The sequence below is a fragment of the Equus caballus genome, chromosome 18 (assembly GCF_041296265.1).
Source record: "Equus caballus isolate H_3958 breed thoroughbred chromosome 18, TB-T2T, whole genome shotgun sequence".
Taxonomy (NCBI): domain Eukaryota; kingdom Metazoa; phylum Chordata; class Mammalia; order Perissodactyla; family Equidae; genus Equus; species Equus caballus.
In genome coordinates, this window is record NC_091701.1 from 13,460,657 (window position 1) to 13,484,253 (window position 23,597).

Genomic DNA, 23,597 nt, shown 5'->3' on the forward strand with positions numbered 1-23,597 from the left:
CAGTGCAAGAACCTCTGCTTTACAAAGGACTTCCCTTAATTTTTTAATCGCATGCATGTGTCCTTTAGCATCTACTGAGACAAATGATCAGAACCCACCATGACGTGTGGTCAAAGTTGGGGTATCAATCACCTTGCAGAGTCCCAGTTCTGGAGTGATCCTGCCTCTATCATTTACCACCTTTGTCCCCACGGGCAAGCTGTTTAACCTCTCTGTGCCTGTTTCATCATCTGTACAAGGAAAACAAGGATAGCTACCCTCGTAGGTGTGAGGATCAAATGAGCAGCACATAGAGAGCAGTATACACCTGGCACACACCCAGCATTCAATAAATGCTTGCCATTACTATTGCTCCCACTATCAATGGCAAAAGATAAGTTGATTTTGTTTCTTTTTTAAAAACACAATCAAGTGTAAAGCATTTTTTTAATTAATTACAGACTTTAAATTATTGATGGAATTTTGTTACCACATCAGTATTTTTGCAGGATTAAAAGAACATAAAGAATGAGAGACTGGGAGTATCCTTCAAGATCTGTTAGTCCAACCTTCATTTTACAGATGAAGAAATAGGCCCAATGAGAGGGAACTGCCTTTCCCAAGGTCATAGAGCTAGTTAGTGGCAGAGATGGGACTAGACATCAGTGTTCCTGACTCCTATTGCTACGAAGGGTGACTTGGCAGTAGTTCTTTTTACAGTTGGCCTGGAAACCTCTATAACACTTAGGTCCCTAAGCAAACCATTGTAACGATCCATGTGGCAGCCTTACCTTGTGTCGTGAGTCTTGTGAGGGGGCTCAGCGGAAATGGCTGGTGGGGGACTAGAATGCCCACCAGAGGCAAGTTAGTGTAGTGGAAAAACCTTGGGACTGGCAGCCAGGGTACCTAGGGCTACGCTTGATACTATTCTAGAGATCCTGGACAAGTTATTTAATCTCTGCTTCTTCAGTAGTGAAGTGGAGGTAACAGCATCTGCCTTGCCTGTACTTCATAGAGTAATTATAAAATGCAAAAGGTGAGGTGCTTTAAAGTATAAGGAGTGATTACATAAAGGCCAACGTTGTCATTGTTTGCCAGAATAGAAGGTCTTTGTAGCTGTTGGTGTCAGTATGCTCTCGTTTTGGAGTCAGTCTTCTTTGGAAGAATCCAGTTTCCTGTCTCAGGTCGTTGACTGTGGTAACTAAGGAAGATAGCAGTTAAGCTCAATTATATGGCACTGCTACAGTAGTCGAGCTCAGTGGAAATTAAACCATACACAGTAAGTGACATCATATGGGTTAATTATATTTTCCTTTCCCTATAAATCTGTTTTATGTTATTTATAGTTTCCTGTTCATGTAGACACTAGCAGCAAACTAGGGAATGTTTGTGGCAGCAATTATAAGAACAACCTTCAGCATCATCCCAGACTCTTTTCCATTCCTTTTCTACAAAATTGTTGAGATTCTGTAGTATGTGTTGTAGAACAAATGTTTTTCTGTATGTTTGAAACTTTTCATAATAAAAAGTAAAATAATAAAATTAACTAGAATTATCAAGGGGGGAACAATTCTAATTAGAATAAAAATGCCACTATCTGGAGAAGCCTAACAGTAACACTTGTCTTGGTGTTGTCCGGGTAAAGATTAGATGTGTTGAACTCTGGTGGTGGAGAAGAAAAGGTCCAGAAACAAATGGAATACCTTGGTTGTGTAAACAGCTGCCTATTTGTACCCAGAGCCTTGAGAAAATATTACTAAGGTATTATTTGACTGCTAGCTTGGCAGTCAACAAGGACATTTATTTGAGGTAGAATGACAAACCAGGTTATCTGGAGGTGAAGACAAACATTAATTGAGCACCTGTTACATGCCGTTTGCTTTGTTTAGAAGATAGGTAGAGAGAGAAAGAGAAAAGATATATATATAAAAGAGATGTACATGTAGATATATATATAGATATATAGTTTCAGAAGGTGTCCTACACAAAATAGATCTATATTTTCTTCTGCATTTATAACTAAATGACACTATAGTAATTTAAAAAGTCAGTGAAAATTTATAGCGCATTTTATGTTTTCATACATTTTTTTGAGGATAAACCTCGAAACCTTTTTATAAAAAAAGATACGTATCTCTGAAGGATTTGTATCCACTCTCCTTTTCTTGTATTAGAGCCTAAGAATTGACATCTCCTTTGCCATTTCAGGACTTTTTTTTAAGGATTCTGGGTTAACATATATATGTCTGTGATTGTTGAACTGGTTTGCCACTCTGGGTGGTGGAAAGGTCTGGATATGTAGTGTCTGGAAAATTTTATTAAGGAATAAAAAAGATTTGAATAGAGAGAGAAACCTTGTTTCTCAGTGCAACACTCAATATTATAAAGATGTTGGTTCTTCCCGAAGAAACCTATAAATTTGAGATGATACTAATCAAAACAATAGTTGTCCATAATGAACTTGACAAGCTGATACTATGATTCATTTGGAAGAGAAAATGTGTAAGAATAGTCAGGAAATTTGAAAAAGGACAGTGGAGACATGATAGAGACTCATAAAGCAAGAGCAATTGAAGAGGATAATATTGGCATATGTTAAATATGCATGCCATTTCAAATCAGGGAAGAATGACTATTAGAGTGATAATGCTGGGATTCTTAATTTTCCATTCAGGAAAAAATATCCCTACCTTTCACTGTACCACAAAAAAGAAAATCTGGATGGATGAAAGACCTAAATATAAATTACAAAAGTAAGATACCATAATTTTTTTCACAATCCCTAGGATAGGAAGTAAGATATAAAATGATTAATAACTTTGACTACATAAAATATGAAAATGTCATAGGACCAAAAAAACCTGCCAAGTTGAAACAAAGTTGGCACACAGTAGATTGGGTGGAAATACTTCTACCTGTACGGAAGTCAAAGGAGCAGACTCCTTGAAGGTAGTGACCCTGAGTGTGCCCTGTGGACCCGCAGGAGAGCTGCGCACTCGCAGTGATGGGGAAGGACTCGCTCCCTGCCTGACTGGACGCATCTGGCAGCCAGCTCAGGAGGGGAGCCTTCTCACAGGCAGTAACTCCCCTGTCTCCTCCACTTCTTAGGATGTTTACAAGCCCCGTCGGAAATACAAACGCCAGCAGGGAGCAGAGGAGCTGCTTGATGAAGAATCTCGAATCCATGCTACACTTTTGGAATATGGCAGGTAATGAATGGGACCCTGTCTAAAGTGTCTGTTTTTTAGAACCATTGGAAAGAAAAGCTAATTTGAATTGCTTCATTGTGATTAACTTGGTTGACTTTTACCTGATTGAGTTTGCTGTTTTTGGCCCTAGATTTCCAGCGTCAGGGGCTTTTCTCTCTCAAGTTGTTACCCAAGTTTCCTGATGGTGCTAGAGACCTGACCTTTGAAATTCCTCTCTGGAATTGCGGGCGTAACAGGGAGCCCTGGCTCTGCCTTCCTTGGGGGTTGGGGTGTTCGGGGCATTTGCAGCAGCGGGGGAGGGTCTGCACTTCGTGCCCCCGCCATTTGTTGAAATCTTTAGATAAACTAAAGAATTGAAAGCAGTTATAGCAGTTTTACTTGTTTAAGTGTTAGAATAAGAGTTTTGGTTTCCTGTGAAGAATTGTCCTAACCAGAAGAAAGAATTTAGAAGTGGTTTGTTACTTCTTAAAAAAGTCTCTAATTTTTAAAAAAGTAAGTCTTAGATGCTCAGTTTTTCTGTAAAACACACACACGGAAGTGCTTCTCCTCACTGAATTTTCGGTTGACCCTGGGTGTTGACCTTCATTCATGTCCTGCGTTTTCTACTTAGGGTGACTGACTCCTTGATGTGAGTGTGCCTCCTTGTGCTTCTTCCTTTATGCTGGAAGTGGTTGCTGTGCGCTGCCTCCTAACCCAACCCTCCTTGGGTGGCTGGAACTAACAGCACTACCACCTAGTGTCTCCCTCATTGAGCACCCGATGGCTTACCCCCTGGGGTAATAGAACCAGTGGAAATTAGGCTTAATTGGCTTAATTATTCCATCTTTCAAATGGAATTGCAATCACCACTTTGTTTTTGTTTTTGAGGGAGTAGTGTGGGGTCAAGTCCTTCCTTCCCAAGGATGAAAACTAGTCTGTTTTCTAACTAGTTGTTAGTTCTGTCCCTAAGCCACCTGGTGTGTTGGCTGCCCCCACAGCTGACAAGTTGCTGCTGTGAATTGAACTCCTCTTCTGAGTCAGGCAGTACCAGAGCAGCTACGTAATTTATGGGACCCAATATAAATGAAAATGCAGGGCCCCTTGTTAAGAATTATTAATAATGATTAATTGTCAAGAATTTCAAGACAGCAACAACAACCAAGTGTGGGGCCCTTCTGCCTGTGGGGGCCCTGTGCAGCTAGACGGTTGCACGCCATGGGCACCGTGATGGGGTCTTTCTAGCCAAGCCCAAGCTGCAAGTGAGTAGATGAGGCTGCACTGCTCTGGGTGACCCAGAGCTGGAGAGACAACCTCTGTGAATGTCACGTGTTCCAGAGCCAGAGGACTTAGGGGAATGTTGTGCTGTTTGTTAGTTTGTATTGTTCATACCTCCATTTTTTCCAATATCGTGGATCCTGCGATGTTCCTGGGAGTGAAAAGGAGTCAGAGAGTTGGTAAATGACCCACCTCACGGAGACCATGCTGACGCTATTTCGATACTTTGTTTTGAAATCCTCAGTTTCAAACTGGATCTTTTGCGTGCATGGTAGATGGTAGCTGTTATCACCTTGGGAGGGCTGGGTAAATTCGAGACATCCTCTGCATCCTCAGGAGTGGTTGGTGCAGTTTGAGGCCAGAGTCAGGCTGGGCTTTCTTTACGGAAGGGAGCAGGGCACAGCTTCTGTTTGTGACTCCTCTCACATTGGGAGGGTGAGAAAGGGGCACAGTGTCGCAGTACCAATCTTAGTTCCTGTTGGTGGGTCATGCTGAGTTCTCCTGATTTCTCAGAAGAGGGTAAGTGTGTGATGAGGATTTTTTGTTTTTGTTTTTTTGGGAGAGGGATTATTTTGCTTTCTGTGGAGCTTTCTGGCAAGGAGAAAGTGGGTTTGTGAGAGGTGGGCAAGTGGATACTTAGGACATTTTGATAGTTTTTTTAGCTCATTCTCCTTTGTGAGAATGATAAAGACAGCATTCAGAAGGGTTAAAAAATAATTTGCCCAAGGTCAACTACTAACGGTTAAGAACTATGAAGAGCCTCAGACTGTGACTTGAACTCAGGTTTGTTGGGCTCTAAAAGCGTGTCATTATCGTTATCTACAAATATTGTTTGAGCCTCCAGTGAGAGTCTGGCTCTTGGTTTTAGAAAGACAGGTGTAGTCTTAGTTATTTGGTCTGAGACCGAATAAGAAAGGAGTGGTTGTTAAAACTGACAGAGTATATTGGATAAAGTTAAAGTGCCAACAAGTGTTTTGTTTTCCTTCTTTGGCAAGTCCCCTCCCCTCCTTTCTGGCTCTCCGACTCTTTCCTCAGGGTTCTGTTCAGAACTCTCCACTGCATGGAGACCTTTGCCCTTAAATGAGGATTACATAACAATATATATGTGAATAACTTTGAACAGTTTGTCTTATGTAGAAAATGGTAAATGTCAACTCTTAGGTGCTATCTGTCATCACCATTATCACCATCATCATTAGCAGCAGCAGTTTTCCGTTCTCAAATGCCCTTAAATGGGACCTTTAGATTCAAATGAGGATGCTATCCTGAGCCTCTCCATTCAGTTCTCCTTGTCCCTAAATACTCAGTACCTCTAGCACTAACGCTCCCTCCAGCCCCGTTATTCTTACTCTTAGTCCCTCTGCCTTCCCTTCCCCAGTCAAGCAAGGCTGGCCCCCTGCTGGCTCTGGGACTCACTCTGCTGTATCCTGCCTCTCCCTTTATGTTGTGGCATCCCTTACTTGCTCATCCCCACCTAGGAATCCAGATCCCCCATCTGTTGTCAGGACTTCTGTTTTCCTCTTCATCTCACCTCTTGATCAGAGGGAAAGTGTTTTGACTCCGAGAGGAAGAAAGTCTGAAAATAGAGTTTCCTCTTTGGGCTGAAGATCACTCGTCAGCCTAGGCCCACAGTGCATCTGGCTTTGAGGTCAGCATTGCAGCTTATTCCTCCTTTTAGACTTCCAGTGGCTTAAATAAGGCTGAGCTTTAAGCCTGGTCAGCCCTGCTGAAGGCCTTAAGGACCGTGTGTCCATTACAAACATGTTTGAGTATGTTTATTCAAATGTTACGCTGTTGGAAAAACAAAACTCATGGTTTTGATTTTAGACTTAAAATTGAAACTCTGTAATATTTCAGTTTTATTATGGATCCAATCAACTTTTAGGAGCCAATTTAAACACCTAACCATGCTCTACAAACTGCCGCTGTGGGGAAATGCATTTTATGTGCAGTGTGTTTGACTTGCAAGTGGAATTTTGAAGCACAGCCACTAGAGGCTGGAGTTAGCCTTCTCTACGCTATTTGACGCTTAATTTCGAGTTGCCTTGAATTCATTCTGTACTTAGTAAATGAAATAGGATGTGCCTCTCCCGGGCTGTTTGTGTCCTCTCTGATGTTGAGGCCTATGACCTGCTCATAGAAGGTAGTTAATAAATGCTTGTTGGATGAACGAAGAATAAGGCCCACAGTCCTTAATATTTAGGGCTTTTTTAATGTCCCTATGTTGTTCTGGGTTGCAGATCATTTGATATTTGTCTTAATTTGTCCTGGGGCAATTGCTCTTGATGTTTAGTTTGTGTCTTAGAATTGTGAGTTCCCACATGGTAGCCACTAGCCACACACAATGGAATATTATTCATCCTTGAACAAAGAAAGAAATCGTGCCATTCTAACAGCTTGGGTGAGTCTGGAAGACGTTATGCTAAGTGAAGGGAGGCAGACATAGAAGGAGAAATACTACGTAATACCACTTACTGGAGGCATCTAAAACAGTCAGACTTACAGAAGAAGAGAGTAGAGTGGTGGTTGCCAGGGGCTGGGGCAAGGGGAAATGGAGAGGTATCAGTCAAAGGGTTGTCAGTGTCAGTTACTCAAGGTGAGCATGTCCTGGAGAGCTACTGTGCCTCTGGGTACTAGTGCTGGGTGTTGTATTTAAAACTTTGCTCAGAGGGTAAACCTTATGTTAGATATTCTTATCACACACACACACAATAATAAATAAAAAGGGTGGAGGAAACTTCTGGAGGTGATGGATACGTTCATGGCATAGATGGTGGTGATGCTTTCACAGATGAACACTCATCTCCAAAGTCATCATATTGTGTGTGTTAAATCTGCACAGCTTTTGCATGTCGATTATACCTCAAGAACATGGTTTAAAAAAAGTAAGAGTGGGTAAAGAGGAAACTGACTTAGTTTAGAAAGCTGCTGCAGGCCTCGTGGACAAGGTGACTGGGACGCTTTTACACTACCTGCTGAGTGAGCAAAGCTGGCATAGGATGATATAAACCGTCATTTTGACCATATAACAAAATGGATAGAATGCAAAGTCCGGAAGGAAACATGCAAAAATATTACAGTGATTACTTCCAGGCAGTGGGATTATAGAAGATTTTTACTTATTTTTCTTAAACTTTCCTGTATTTTTTTCACACGAGACAAACAATAGAGGTGATTTCAGAATCTGAACTTGTGCCAGTCTCAGTGATTAGTTGCAGACGACAGAATCCATTCTTTCTGGTTCGAGCAGAGGGGAATCTGTTCATAGGTGCTAGGACTGAGATGCCAGGACCACCAGGGGACCAAGCTTGGATGCCCCATGGCCACGGACAACACTAACAGTCACCTGGACAATCAGTAAGCCCGCCCTCGACTGTTGCCGTGGAAACCCCACTGCCTGTGATGCTCAGGCCCAGACACTGGAGCATGCTGCTGTGGGAGAACCGGACCCTCTGTCCCCTGCCAGCCAGGAGCCCCATCCTCCACCACCTTGGGGGGCTCACTTCCACCTTTTTTTTTTTTTTAAAGATTTTATTATTTCCTTTTTCTCCCCAAAGCCCCCCGGTACATAGTTGTATATTCTTCGTTGTGGGTTCTTCTAGTTGTGGCATGTGGGACGCTGCCTCAGCGTGGTCTGATGAGCAGTGCCATGTCCGCGCCCAGGATTCGAACCAACGAAACACTGGGCTCCCTGCAGCGGAGCACGCGAACTTAACCACTCGGCCACGGGGCCAGCCCCTAACTTCCACCTTTTAAATCTCGGGCAGGCATCTGTCCAGAGGAGCTGAGGCCACTGGCAGAACCCTGGCTGCAAGGGAGTCAGGGAGATGCAGGTTTCAGTTTTTTCCAGAGACTCCCATGCAGCAAAGCACAGAAGGAGGGGCTCGGCACACATGTTGAGTGAATCAGCCTGCAGGGTCCACCAGAGAAGTGAAATAAGAGTGAAAAACATGATCAGTTGTACCTTCACCCTCCGAAGGCCCCTTGAAGGCTCAGTTATCTATTGTGCTATAATAGGGGACAGCAGGAAGCTCCCTCTTTGTCCCAGGAGCACTGGCTCTCAGAGCCCCTAGCCTCCACAGTGCACACTGGCCTGACTTCCCGCTGTTACTATCATCCTTGATCCACAGACTAGCAAACCGAGGCTCCTACAGGTTGGGTGACTCATGCTGCTTGGGGCTGGGACCAGGAAGGACTGACTCAGGGCTCGTGCTTGTTCCCTGTCATATTCTGGCTTCTCAGACACGGGACATCAGAGTGATGGGGCTGCTGGTTTGCCGCATTGCTGCACCTCAGCCATTTGTCAAGGAGCCTCTGTACTGTCTTGGAATGTGGGGACCCTACAGTGAACCTAACAAATCCCCTGTCGTCACGGGGGCTTCCTCCTAACAAGAAAGGCAGAGACGGTAAACAGACGTGAGACGGCTCCAGGGACCCTGAGTGAAGGCTGCCAAGCGGGGGGATAGCGGAGAGGCTCTGAGGAGGGGTCTCTCTCCTGCTGGGTGACAAATGACCCCGACACTGAGCAGCTACTGCAGTGTTTATTTTCTGGTCTCTGTGGGTCAGGAGCCCAGGGGCAGCCTGGCTGGGCAGCTCTGACTCAGGGCTCTCGTGGGGTCAGTGAGGATGTCAGCTGTGGCCGCCTCGTCCCAGGGCTGGAGATCTACCTGTAATCTCCCGTGTGTGGCTGGCGGCAGGAGGCGTCAAGTCCTCACCATGTGGGCCCCTCCACAGGGCCGCTCACAGGTAGGGGATCTGGCTTCCCTCAGGAGAGATGGAGATGGAGATGAAGGTTGAGGTATGCACATGCACACGCACACACTCACACATATGCACACACACCCTGCCCTGCCTGCTTTCCTCCCGCACAGCTGTGATGAAATGGAGAACAAAGCGAGGACAAACACCCTCTCCCGTTGTTCCCAGACCACCCTTCCTCCCCGTCCACAGCTTGCTTTCCTTCAGGCTACCTGAGAATGGCCTTGGAGAGTCGTCCCGCCGACAGAGAGCTGTCTGCTCCTTGTCCCTGTCCCCTGGAGCAAGGAGACAGCACAAGTTTCTGCTGGCCATTCCAGTCTTCCATCACCTGCCAGCACAGGGGGCTTTGTGGTGGGCACCGATGCCCACTTGGAATTGCTGGACAGGGCGTCCAATGTCCTTCTAGAACAAGGGGTTTCCATTCAGGCAGCTGGAGCACACATCGCTGGGAACTCCCTGCTTTGGATCTTATTTGCTGTTGGCGAGTTCTCAGGGTGGGGGTGGGGGGTTGGGCGCTGGCAGGGGAGGCTGGGGTGTCCACCTGTGACAAGGGGCCTGGATGTGGGAGGAGCAAAGTGGGGGCTCTCTTCTCCTTTTTAAAATAGTAATCCATCACTTCGTTGGACAATTGCTCATTTTTTTCCTTTTCAAAATTATGATATAGACACACAGAAGACACACAGTGTATATGCATACATATGTGTATGTGTGTGTGTACAGTTTAAAGATTCATGTCGTGGAGATGTCTGTATTCACCACCTGTGTCAGTAGATGGGATATTGCTAGCAGCCCAGAAGCACTTGTATCCCTCCTGACAACAGCCCCTCTCCCTGGGGTGACTGTCAGTGCCCTGACTTTGTGACAGTCGTGTCCCTCCTCAGCCTCATAGTCTCACTCCCCAGGGGCACGTTCAGCTGAGGCGTTGCATTTTCCCCATTTTTCTCCTTTACGTAAAGTGCAATGTGCACCCTGTTTGCGGCCTGGCTGCCTGGGTGACTCACTCGGCTGCTGGGGGTGGCCAGGGTACCTGCATTATGGTGGCTGTTTTGTGTCCCTTGTGTGGATGGGCCATATTCAGCCATTGTCCCATTGAGACATGCAGGCCCATTCCAGGTTGGGGCTCCCAGAGCACACCACCCTAGGCCATGTCCCACGCTTCACTGGCATTTATAGCTGGGAGCCGAACTTCTGGGTCCAAAGGTGCTCTGACCTTCCTGGGCAGTGCCACTGTCTTTCCTAAACCAGAGCACGTGTGCGCAGGTCCTGTGCGGAGTTCAGGGAGGTGCAGCGTCCTCCAGGAGGATCAGCTGCAGAACAGCCTGGGTGGAGAGGAGAGCGGCCGGCTGCTCAGAGAGGGATGGATGGCGGAGGCCTGGTCGAGGGTGTGGAGGGCGGTCAGTGATGCCGCTGCATAGAGCCGCGGCTGCTGAGAGGGACAATGGCAGGCATTAAGTCCATGGAGCTTTCCAGGCAGGAGCAGGGGTGGGCAGGGGCTTTGAGGCTGGGGGCATCTGTCAGCTTGGCAGCCACAACAGAGTGCCATAGACGGCCACGTGAACAACAGAAGTTCATTTTCCTACAGTTCTGGAGGCTGCAGGCCCCAGATCAGCATCTGGCAGGGCGGGTTCCTGGGGGGACCCGTCCTCCTGGCTGGCGCCTTCTCCCCAGGGCTTCACGTGGTGGAGAGATCATGCTCTCGTCCCTTCTTCTTGTCAGGACACTGGTCCTACCAAGCTAGGGCCCCACCCTCATGGCCTCATTTAGCCCCTAGCATCTCCTCACATGCCCTGTCTCCAGCTACAGCCACCCTGGGGGTTAGGGTTTCAACATAAGAATTTGGGGAGGACACAAACATTCACCCAGTAATGGGGGCTTCGGGGCCTTTGAGGAACTGGAGCCTGCATGGAGCAAGGGGGGAGGGGTGTTGTGGTTATCTGTCCTTGTATAACAAACCACCCCCAATGTTAGTGCTTTAAAATGAGAATCATCATTTGTTCACTCACGGTTTCAGTTTGGGCTGGGCCCAGGGGGACAGCTCCTCTCCGCCCTCTGTGACATCAGCTGAGGCCTTGCTCACAATGCTGGCAAGTTGGTGCTGGCTGACAAGCTGGGAGCTCAGCGGGGCTGATGGCCAGGGGCCTTGGTCCTCTGCCATGTGGCCACGTGGGCTTCTTCACAGCGTCATGGCTGGTTCCTAAGAGAGAGAAAGTGCCACTTGCCAATCTTTTTCAAGGTTAGGCCTGAACCTGGCAGGAGTGTCATTCCTTCCATCGTAGAAATCACAGAGTCCAGGTACAGCTACTGGCCATTCCTACCACAGACCTTGCCTTTTTGGGAAGAGAATAAAAATTATACACATTTAAGGCGTACAACATGTTTTGGTACTCCGATACATAGTGAAATGGTTGCTACAGTAACGCTAATTAACATGTACATCTCCTCACATAATTGTCTTTTTTTTTCTTGGTGCAAACACCTGAAATCCATTCTCAGCAAATTTCCAGTGCATGAGACAGCAGTGTTATTACTGCTGCACGTTAGCTCTCTAGACTGACTCATCCTGCTAACTGCAGGGTGTGCCCTTTGACCCCTGCTCCCATTTCCCCCAAGCCTGCCCCTGCTGACCACACAGGCCTCGTCTTCTCTCGGCCATGTGCGGTGGGAAACATGCCACCTTTTATGTTGGCCTCACATCCTGGGCTAAAGATCTTCATGTCCTTGAAGTGCATATTGCCTAGCTCTTTCTCCAAGCCTGCACCACCCCAAATAATTAAGACACGGTGGAGTACCCCAAAGCTGGGACAGTCAGGGCCAGCTGTCTCAATTGCTGCACATTGCTCTGTGGCCAGTGCACAGGACTCTCCATGGCCAGACTTGCAGTTCAGTGTGTGCTTTTTTTCTGGCGTGGGGTCCATGGCTTTGATCACCTGCTCTGATGTGGCTGTCACCCAGAGAAGGGGTGCCGTGATCGTGACCACAGATCTGATCGGACCAGCTCTGCAGTGTGGCTGTGAGAGGAGGATGGTCTCTCCAGCCTCTCTGAGCCGACCTCACAGAAGCCATGGTGCATCACGTGCCTGCTCCCCATCTGCCACTTAGCAGGAGTCCAGGAGTGCAGGTATCCAAATTCACTCACTTTTGTGTTTTTGTTCAGTTTTTTCTTGTGGAAAACCAGAGCTACACAAAAGTAGGAAAAACAGTATAATGACTAGTCCCCCCATGTGCCCAGTTTCAGCAATTATCAGCTCCTGGCTAATCTCGTATCGTCTATCCTCCCTCCTTCTTCCCCCTTTCAGATTATTGTTCTCAATGTTTTTATAGACTAGAACACACACTGCACAGTGCTTCTGTCCTCAGTGTGTGCATGGTGGGTTTGCACACTGTGAGCTCACCTGGTTAGAATCCTAGTACCCACTTCTGATGTGTGGATAGGGGGGCAAAGTGTTCCCACACCACCAGCAATTCCCTGACATCTGACAATTCCCTGACAGTTCAACTCAATTGGGACCCTCTCCACTGGAGTCAGCCTACTTACGTGGACCAGAGACCTTTATTTCTGCATGAGGTGTCAAGTTACGGTCCCCTGTGGTTTCCTTTCAGCCTGAAGGACTCCCCTTGCTGGAGGCAGGTCTGGCTTACAGCACTCTCTCAGCTGTGGATTCTATGGGAATGTCTTAATTCCTCCCTCATGTTTTAAGGACAGTTCTGCCAGATATAGGATTCTTGGTTGGATTCTTTTTTCCTTCTGCACTTTGAGTACATCAGCCCATGCCCTCTGGCCTCCAAGGTTTCTGGTGAGAAATCAGCTCCTGATCTAACTGGGGAAAATAGGAGGAAAGCTCTCTTCCTCTCAGCTCTGTGAACGTTAATGTTGTCCCTTCGCATGTCTTATGCAACAGAACATTTTCCTATAGTATTATACTATCAGTTAAGTTGTAGGATCATTTTCAGATTAATCAGAATTTAAGGAAAAGGAATTGAATATTTGAAGTCTAGTCGTTATGAGGTCTTTAAAAGCCAAATATGATTACATATTTTTAAATTAGAAGTGAAAAGGCCGTTGAAGCATCCTACAGATTTTAATTGCTAATAAAGTAAACACCACTCTCTAATATCCCACACAAGTAAAAAACTCTTTGGGGTCCTTTTTCTTAAGAGTAAAGGGGTCTTGAGACCAAAAAGTGAGCCAACCACTGGAGTCTATCCCCAGCCATGCCTGGTGCCTTTCTTGCTCTGACCTCATAAGGAGCCACTATGATGGAATTGATGAAAACCTATATCAGCCTCTGGGTGGGGTTAGGTTTTCGGTCTTTTGCCCAGGCAGCTGTTTTGGTGACCTGTTGGTAGACCGCACCCAGCTTGTTTTCTCCGATTTTTCCCCCATTTTGTTTATTTTTTCATCTACTGTTTTTTCTTCTTTCATTTTTATTTTCTTTTTGATTTTTCTTTGTTCTCCTTTCTCATTTTTTTATTCTTGTTGTCTTTTTCTCATTTTTCTTTTCCTTTCTCTCAGTTTTTACTTTTTCTCTATTTTTCTTTGTTTCTTTTTTCATTTTTATTTATTATTTTCTTTTTTATTTTTCTTGGTTCTCCTTTCTCACTTTTTTCTATTCTCATTTTTATTTTTCTGATTTTTTATTGTTTTATTTTTCTCTGTTCTTTTCTTTTTTTAATTTTTATTTTCTTTTTATTTTTCTCATTTTTTATTCTTTTTGTCTTTCTAATTTTTCTTTTTACTTTTCCCTTTTTTCTTCTTCTCCATTTTTCTTCCTTCTTTGCTCATTTTAATTTTTTTGTTTTTGTTGTTTCTCCCATTTTATTTAAATTTTTTAGTTAGTACTTTTAGTATTAGTGCAGTTAGTATAGTTCGTATTGTTAGTGTAGATAGCATAGTTAACATATTTCTTATAGTTTGTATTATTTGTTACTATAGTTAGTTAGTATAGCTGCCCTTCTTAGAATCATTAGTGTTAGTTACTTTTGTTTATTAGCCTAATTAGTAAGTAGGGAGTAGTGTTAGTTAGCGTTAGTTTCAGGTCACCATGTCTCTGGGCTTGGCGGCCGCCTCTGGCAACAGTAAGACCCATGTAGCCAGTTACAAGCTGCTAAAGACCATCGGGCAGAGCAGCTACTGCAAGGTGAAGCTGGCCCGGCACCTGCCCACCGGGACCGAGGTGGCGGTTAAGATGGTGGAGAGGAGTGGGAAGAGCGCCTCCAGAGCAAAGGCGCTGCACTGCGAGGTCCAGAGCCTGAAGACCGTGCGCCACCCGAACGTGCTCAAGCTGCTGGAGGTCGTGGCCACAGAGGAGACGTCCTTCATCGTCAGCGAGCTCGTGAGCGGAGGAGACCTGCTGGACCACATCCGGAAGAGCGGCCCCATGGCGGAGGACGAGGCCAGAGGGAAGTTTCGGCAGCTCGCCTCGGCCCTGGAGTACTGCCACCGGAAGGGCGTGGTGCACCGGGACCTGCGGCTGGAGCACGTCCTTCTGGACGGCGAGGGCCACGTGAAGCTGTCGGGCTTCGGCAGCAGCGCCGTGTTCCTGGGCCAGGAGCTGAGCACCCAGTGCGGGAGCCCCTGGTACGCGGCCCCGGAGACCTTGCAGGGCCGAGCCTACGCCGGGCCCCCGGCGGACGTGTGGAGCCTGGGCGTGGTGCTGTTCTTCCTGCTCACCGGGGCCCCGCCGTTCTGGGGGTGTGACCTGGCGACGGTGCGCAGGCGGGTGCTGAGTGGGAGGTTCCCGCTGCCGATGTTCCTGTCCTGGGAGTGCAGGAACCTCCTTGGCAAAATGCTCACCCTCAACCCACAAAAAAGAATAACTGCCAAGCAAATACTGAAGGACCGCTGGGTGAACATGGGGCAAGAGAAACTGCGGCCCTACAAGGAGCTGCCCTTTGACACCAGGGATCCCTGGGTAATGAGTGTAATGCTGAGCATGGGGTTTCAGCAGGACAGGATAGAAGACTCTTTAAAAAACAAGCGATATGACTCCCTCATGGCCACGTACTTAATGCTTAGTGACAAGAAACCACGGGTGGTGGGCCACAGCATCCTCGTAAGACCTTATGTGCCTCCCATGGACCCCAGCAGCCGCAGCTTCTCCCTCACCTACTCGGTGCAGCTGAAGGCGTCTGCGTGCGCAGGGAGACGCCATCGCATCAAACCTGGCTTTCCCGCCTGGCTCTGCAGGGCTGCAAACCAGCATCAGCTGCCTAAGGGGAACGCGGAGTCAGAGCTGAAGGCCACAGAACCTGCCAGGGTCCTACCCGGCCTGGAGTCCAGGACCGCCACCCCCAGCCCAACCCCCCTGCATGGGCTTGGGGCCTTCCCCTCCACCCACAGCACCAGCAACATTCCAGGGGGCCCAGAGGTCACCTGCCGTGGCAACCTCCTCCATGCTGGGCAGCGTGAGGGGGCAAGGCCAATCTCTCCCTCTGGCCCCACCCAGGGCCGGTGGCGGGCTGCTGGGAGCTTCTTAAAGTTACTGAGAGAGTGGTGTTGTTGCCTGAACCCCAAAAAGATACTTTGAAGTAAAAAGTACCCTTGTAAAAGATATTTGTTCTTCATTTGTTTAAGCTTAGTGTCTGCAAAATATCTTGTAGGGCCGGTTTAAAATAGAATGTATTAATGGAAATCTGGAGGTTCGGGAAGGCCAACAGATGAGAAGATGATGCCATTGACAAGATAGTTTGTTGCTCATAGTTCCCAAAGGGGCCACACCACAGCACACAGGGCCCCACGGGGAAGCTCCAGGGTGGTCAGGAGGCAGAGGGAGCGGGGGACACTGTGGGCAGGAGGAGCCTTTCCTGTGGTTTCTGGAGGAAGGAACAGCGAGGCAGGGTGAGCAGGCTCAGGACTGGCTGGTCTAAATAACTTCACAGGCTTTGGGGCACGAGGCTGTCCCAGTTGTCTGATACCCACCCTGGGGGACAAGGGCAGGGGGTAGCAGCCTCGACTACACATGTCCAATAGAGGAGGTAGTTGGGGTGTGGGTGGACACTGGATTGGTTGGTTTGTATTTGAAAAATGGGCCCAAGGAGGAGGGTTCTCCCTGGGGGTGGCGGGTCGGCATGACGAGGGAGGCAGGAGGCCGAATTGATCGGATTCAGAACAAGGCGTGTCCGCATGTGCACGCAGGACAGATGTTAAAGCATCAGGTTACAGAAGCTAGAAACATGGTTCCGACAAGGGCTCTGCTCAGATGTCACCTGAGGAGCCTTCCCTGCCTGCTCCGTCTACAGCGACAGTGTCCCCACCCCAGTCTCCCTGCCATCACCCACCCCATTCCCCTCACAGCGTTCAGGGCCCGGCCCCTTGCTCAGCACCCCACCATGACTCTCCACCCAGAGGAAGGTCCTCACAGGAGCTCCCATGCCCTGCACCATCTGGGCCTCTCCCTCTCTCGTCTCCTCCCACCACTGCCCCCACCCCCCTCCCCTGGTCCCCCGGCCCTGCTTTTCCTCTGTGGCACTTCTGCCAACTAACCTGCTGTGCTCTGCTCAATGTTTGTCCCCCTCTGTGATGGCTCCACGGGCGCAGCAGAGTTTGTTTTCTCATCTCCTTCACTGCCGTCTGTCCGTGCCTCCAGCCTGAGTCAGGGCTGGCCACAGAGCAGGGCTCCATGAACAGCGAATGAACAGATAACGCTTAGCACTCCCAGAAGCGTGCTCCTTTGTAATCTGCAGCGTTCACTCACTAGCGCAAGTCAGTGAGGCCCTAATGCTGCTGGGCCAGCTCCGGACACCGGGCAGCAGTGGGAGAAGCAGGCTGAGGTCTCCAGTCTCATACAGCTGCCAGCCTAGTAGGGGCTGAGAAAAAGTAAGTAAAATATACACAAAGCCAGGCGGGAGTATGTACCATGGTGAAAAAGTGAGGAAGGACTTGAGCAAATTCCTCAAGATCTTTAGGGAGTAAGCAATGCAGAGGGTAGAGTGTTCTAGGCTACAAGACCAGCAAGTGCAAAGGCCCTGAGGCCACAGTGGGCTACAACTTAGAGAGTCTTAGTTATTAGTGTGGAGTGTTAGTTTTGTCTCGAATCTGAATTTCGCTTTTGTTTATAATCCTTGCTCTCACCTTTCTAGCTAGTTAACCTGAGTTCAGCAAATTCTATTCTATTCTATGATTTAATGTAGAACCGGGTGAATTTGGGTGAAGTCAGTATGTGTTCATTGAATGGCCTCCCTGGGCCCAGCTGTATTAGGCATCAGGAGGCTGTGAAATCAACACAGTGGTCTCCCTCTTAACGACCCCACTGGATGAATATCCTCGCTGTCCTCCAGCCCCTCCACTGCCCCATCTCATCTGGGTCTCGAGCTCCGACCCTGACCCTCTGTTGCACCTTCACCCCCACTTCCACTTCCCCCTAGACTTGTCTCTCTGAGTGTCCTTGAGCTTCTTGAAGTCAGCTTGACCTAAACGGAGTTCAGCCCTTGCCCCATGTCTGCATCCTCTCCATGAAGTCCCTCTGGGTGAGGGAGCCCCCCCCCAGCGGACTCCTCCACCCCCAGGCAGGACTCCTCCCCACCCTGCCTTGCCGATGTGCCAACCCCCTGGATGCACTGCCTCGGGAATCCTGTGATCTTCTCCCTCCTGTCTTCAGCCTTGGGCTGCACACTGACCTCCCCCTCTCCACAAACCGCCAAATGGCTGCTACACTTACAGATGGGGACGCAGAGGTGACACAGGCAGGTGTGGTTGGAAATGGTGAGCAGCTTCGCAGAGCAGAGCGCAGAGCAGGGCTCCCGAGAGGGCAGAGAATGGCTATTGTGGCGTCAGGACGGCCATAAGGGGGCGAGGTGGGCACCCATGGCAGCCCCTCTCCACTTTCCCCAGGAGCCCTGCATCTCAGCCTCGGCTTGGGCTGGCTGCCCCTCCTTCTGTCTATTAGGTGGGTGCCTGTTCATTCGTTCACTCACTCATTCACTCCTCATGGACTTGGTTCCTGCCTGGTGCCAGGCCCTGGCTAGATGATGGCTGGTCCTTGGAGACCCAGCTCAGAACTGGTCTCCTCCATGAAGCCGTTCTTGATCCCCACCCCCTCCTGCAGCCCCTCGGGCCTCACCTGGGCTCTCAGTGCTGTGATCACACTCTGATGAGCTCTCCAGCCTGTGAGCCCTCGGGGGGCTCTGGGCCAGATGCAGAAATGGGTTCAGACATGGGATGATGGCTAAAACCCTGAATACACGAGAGGATTACCCACGGGCCTCATGGGGGTCAAGTTCACCTCCTCTCTCCCTCCTGGACCAGGGCTCCTCATTCCCAGGAACTGAGCGACCTTCTCACCCTGTGCTCATTTTGACCCTTATCAATTGATTTTCTTTCAATGTTAATTCTTTTTAAACTCTGAAGACAGGTCCTGAGGGTATTCCTCAGTAATGAGAAACTTAATTATCACTTCAAGGGAGGGAATGCAGCTGTGGTGCCTGAACCAAGACAGAACAATGTGGAAAGCACAGGATGCTGAGGAGGAGCCAGCTCAGGGGCTGGGCCTCGGGGCAGCAGAAAGAGGGGAGACAGAGACTTAGATGGAGACAGAGCTGCCAGGGTGGGGTTCAAGCCGGGAGGAGTGGGAGTCCAGGGGCCATGAGGGTGGCGGCTTCCGGAGTCCCCCTCTGTCACGTACAAGCCGTGTTTCTCATCCTGCAGTACCTCCAGGCCTTAGCACGAGCTGGTCCTCCAGCAGGAGCGCCTTTGCTCTGCTCTCCAGACAACAGTGCCCCCACGCTGGGAGACTCTGCCCTCTGGGCATCTGTTCCTCAGCCTTCCTGTCCAGTAGCCCCACCCCCGCCATGACACACGCAGCCCGCTCTGTGCTTAGGTCACCTGGTTGTCATCGCCTGAGGCTGGCCTGTCTGCTTGTGTGAGAGACCGGCAGACCTGGCTTCTAAGCCTTTCAAGTCTGCGTGACCTTGGACCAGTCCCTTGTCCCTTTGGAGGCTCAGTTGGAGGCTCAGTTTCTCACTATAAGTGGGTCTGGCAGTGGCCTCCTCACTCTGGCACTGTGCTCTCTGAGCTGCTGGAGATGGAGCATTGGATGGGTGCCTCTTGCTGGTGCCCTTGGTGCTGACCCCAGGGTCATGGCCCCAGCATGCCCAGGGTTTGTGGAACACCCGGCTGTAGTGATGCATGAGGGAGTGGGAGACAGGCAGGAGGTCAGGGTGCAACTTTGGAGTCAGAAGACACAGCATTCCTTGGGGACACTTCCCTGAGCCCCTGGTCCCGGGCCTCGCCCACCCACACCCCTTCTCAGCTGCCTTCGGGGCACTCAGTGAATCCCTGCTCTGAGGCTGCATTCCCCGTGCATCTAACCCAGGCCGGACACTGCTGTGGTCACATCCCAGGTGAAGAAGTGAAGCTCCAGGGGGCTAACGGGAGGATGACAAATTCAGATGCCTCCAGGGGTCAGGCTGGCACAGGCTGCGGAGGACCTGGGCAGGGGGAAGCTTAGGGAGTAGCAAGCTGGGAGCACAAGCGCTGTCCAGAGAGCGGCTGCAGCTCAGCTCCAGAAGAGCATTGCCTTGAGGGACTGTCACAGGTGGCCAGATCTCATTTCATACGTAAAATAAGCTAGACAGCTGGAATTTTGTTGGTAATCTTCCAGTTTTTAAATGTTAGCGTTAACTTTTAAAATCTAGATTTGCCGCTAGACCCTGTGTTGGTTTAAGATGGTTGGCTGTGTGTGGGCTCAGGAACCGCTGGCAGACTGGATGCTCTTGTGACTCTATTCCCCCTGCTAGCTCCCTCACCTAGTGCCTCCTTGTGCATGTTCAGGGGACAGCTTCGTCCCCCAAGGCAGAGTATGTTGGCCTGTTGGCTCCTGGGTGGCTGGCTCCCATATGGGGGCACTGGGCTCTTGGGGGAGTCACCCTTTCCTGCAGCGGCCCCGTGGCAGGTGGTGCTGTCCAAGCCCATTCACACATACCTGGCGCGTCCATCCACCCTCTGTTAGACTCGCTCTGCTCTATCCTGCCTCTCCCTTTATGTTGTGGCATCCCTTACTTGCTCATCCCCACCTAGGAATCCAGATCCCCCATCTGTTGTCAGGACTTCTGTTTTCCTCTTCATCTCACCTCTTGATCAGAGGGAAAGTATTTTGACTCCTAGAGGAAGAAAGTCTGAAACTAGAGTTTCCTCTTTGGGCTGAAGATCACTCATCAGCCTAGGCCCACAGTGCCTCTGGCTTTGAGGTCAGCATTCCAGCTTATTCCTCCTTTTAGACTTTTAGTTGCTCAAATAAGGCTGAGCCTTAAGCCTGGTCAACCATGCTGAAGGCCTTAAGGACTGTGTGTCCATTAAAAACATGTTTGGCTATAGTTGTTTAAATGTTAGCTGTTGGAAATACAGGGACTCATAGTTTGATTTTAGACTTAAACAAAATGGTAACTTTGTAATATTTCAGTTCTATTGTAGATCAAATCAACTTTTAGGAGCCAACTTAAACACCTCACCATGCTCTACTAACTGCCACTGTGGGGAAATGCGTTTTATGTGCAGTGTGTTTGACTTGCAAGTGGAATTTTGAAGCACAGCCACTAGAATGCTGGAATTAGCCTCTCCTACACTATTTGAGGCTCAATTTCGAGTTGCCTTGAATTCATTCTGTACTTAGTAAATGAAATTTGACGTGTCTCTCCCAGGCTATTTGTGTCCCCTCTCACGGTAAGGCCGATCACATGCTCATAGAAGGTAGTTAATAAATGCTTGCTGGATGAACAAAGACTAGGGCCCACAGTCCTTAGTATTTAGGGGTTTTTTAATGTCCCTGTTTTGTTCTGGGTTGCAGATAGTTTGATATGTGTCTTAATTTGTCCTGTGGCTATTGTTCTTGATGTTTGGTTTGTTTTCTAGAATTGTGAGTTCCTACATGGTAGCCACTAGCCACATGTGGCTATTGAGCACTTGAAATGTGACTAGTGTGACTCAGGAACAGAATTTTAATTTTAATTAAGACATTTAAATTTAAAAATTCATGATTGATTTAGCTATTGGACAATGTTTGAGTATGTTTGGAGTGTCTTGAGAGGTGAATCTACTGATTTTAAGTTCTGTGTGTGGCTCCCCTATTTCTTGTGGACTGTGCTATTCTGGATGTTCCCCCTTGATGTCAAAGACCCAATACTAAGTCTAGGGCATGAGGAAGGGAACTGAGGGGTAAGAGGGCTGGGACGCCATTCATGCTGACGGTGTAGGACGTGAGCCCGCTTGGGGAGTCGGAGCTCACGATAGGGAAGGCAGGAACATATTGAAGTATATGGCACTGAAATTCAGCCTGGCATTTGGGAAGAAAGGGCAGGGCTGACAGGGCAAGAGGAAAGGTTGTAGGATAGAGCAGCATAGAAAGGATAAAAGAGAAGTAAATGCTTTTGTAGTAGAAATTAGTGGAAGCATTCCCCTGCTCTTTGAGAGGGATGACAGGCCATAAAGGGCTATCTTACTCTCTTGATGAAGCTCGGACAACATGGAAGAGTCTCCCGGAGACACTGGAACACCTTCTGTTCAGAGACACTGAACGCAATGAGGCAGGCATTAATAGGCAACTGAGGACAGCTGTTCTTTGTTATGGAAGCATTGCCTCTATGCCGCATGGAGGAGGAGCCCTTTAGGAGAATGAGCTGGACTTTTCATTCATTCAGCAAACGTTTATTGAGTACCTGCTGTGTGCCAGGCACCGTACCAGGCGGTATCGAAACAAAAGTGAATGAAGTTGTACGTGAATATTCATAGCAGCAGTATTCACAGTCTCCAAAAAGAGGAAACAAACCAACTTTCTATCAGCTGAGCAATGGATGAACAAAATATGGTTTGTCCATACAGTAGGGTATTATTTAGTTATAAAAGAGAATTAAGTGCTGACTCATGCTACAACATGGATGAACCTTGAAAACATGCTAAATGAAAGAAGCCAGGCACAGGAGGCAACATGTTGTATGATTCCATTATGTGAAATGTCCAAAATGGCCAAATGCATAGAGACAGAGAGTGGATTAGTGGTTGCCGAGGGATGCCGAGAGGGGGCAATGGGACGGACTGCTAGTAGGGATGGAGTTTCTTTTTGGGGAGATGGAACTATTCTGGAATTCGGTAGTGGTGGGATTTGCACAAAATAGTGAATACACTAAAAACCACTGAAGTATACACTTTAAAATGGTGAATTTTATGTTATATGAATTTTACCTTAATTTAAAAATGTGAAAAAAAAGCGAATGAAGCAAATTCTCTCCCCTCCAGGAGCTCATCAGACAGATTACACATAACACATAGTTACTGGGCACTGTGGGAGTACACTGCTGGTCTATACATGGAAGCTCACGCCTCAGGGGGCCTAGCCTAGTTTGGGGTGGTCAGAAAGTCTTCCCAGAGTCTCTGTCTTTAAGGAGGAGTAGATGGGACTTGGGAATTGAGTCACTCAGATTTAGTTGTTTGCTGCTTTATTTGGAAAATCCATAAAATTCCTGGACCTTAGATAAGGGCTATCTGCCTGAACGTGAGTCTTCTGCCCTAAGGGTCTCTGGAACCTGAGGACCTGGAAAACAAAGGAATACCCCAGGTGCAAGGACACTTCTGGACTTCTGGGAGCGGGAAACTGGTGAGGACCGCTCTTGGTCAGGGTTCTTGGTTGAGAAGACACAATCCTCCTGCTGGATTACAGGGATCCATGGGGAGGCTTAAGAGATGGAATCTGGGCTGAGCCAGTGTCATTTCCCAAGCGTCACATTAGAACTGAGCCTCCAAAGATGCTTCTCCTGCCTCCTTGATCAGGAAGCCAACTAGCGGCCTATGGAATTGGGAAGCTGGTGCTACAGCTGCTGACAAGGGAACCACACTGCTTCTACCAAAATCAGGAAGCCACTGTGACAGTTGCGACCCCAGAACCAGGTTTCTGCTACCGTGATCTGCACCAGCACAATTAATCTGATATGCCCTCCCTCTCTCCTCATCAAACTGTTGCACGTTCAAAACTCCAGCAAATGCATCTGAGTGGTGGAACCTAAATGGCGTGGAGAAACCTAGGTGCAAGAGACTATGGAAAATAGTTTTTTGTTTTCAGCCTCTGCGGTAGAGGAAGACGCAGTAGATACTGATTCAGCCAGTTCACAGAGGCTGCCATGAGGTCCTTTCCAGAATTTATCTCAATACTCATGATTTAACCTCAGTCTGCTGCACTTTGGGCCTGTAGATTAATGACTAATGGATGGGCACATTGTGCCCAGCGGTGACTTTTTGGTCTCTCCAGCTTTAGGACAACCTATTGCAAGGTCAGGTAATACTCTTGGCTTCTTGATTTCTGCATTTCCTTTCACTTATGTTTTGTTTATTCGTTCAGCATGCGTTGGAAATAAAGAATGTAAAAGTAGCATCGATGTCCTCCAGGAGCAGATGCAGACAGGCAGTTGGACATG

General features: G+C 48.3%; 1 protein-coding gene across 4 annotated transcripts in view; it reads left to right on the plus strand.

Moving 5' to 3' along the window:
* The window catches only part of CCDC93 (coiled-coil domain containing 93), a 103,475-nt gene that overhangs the window by 31,811 nt on the left and 48,067 nt on the right, over positions 1–23,597 (plus strand). For all 4 annotated transcript variants that reach the window (XR_011428166.1, XR_011428167.1, XM_070240696.1 and 1 more), the window contains exon 7: positions 3,088–3,188. Coding sequence is in view for 2 of the 4 variants with exons in the window: in XM_070240696.1 (XP_070096797.1) it covers positions 3,088–3,188 (101 nt within the window). In the remaining 2 variants the exon portion in view is untranslated. The remainder of the gene's footprint in view (positions 1–3,087; positions 3,189–23,597) is intronic.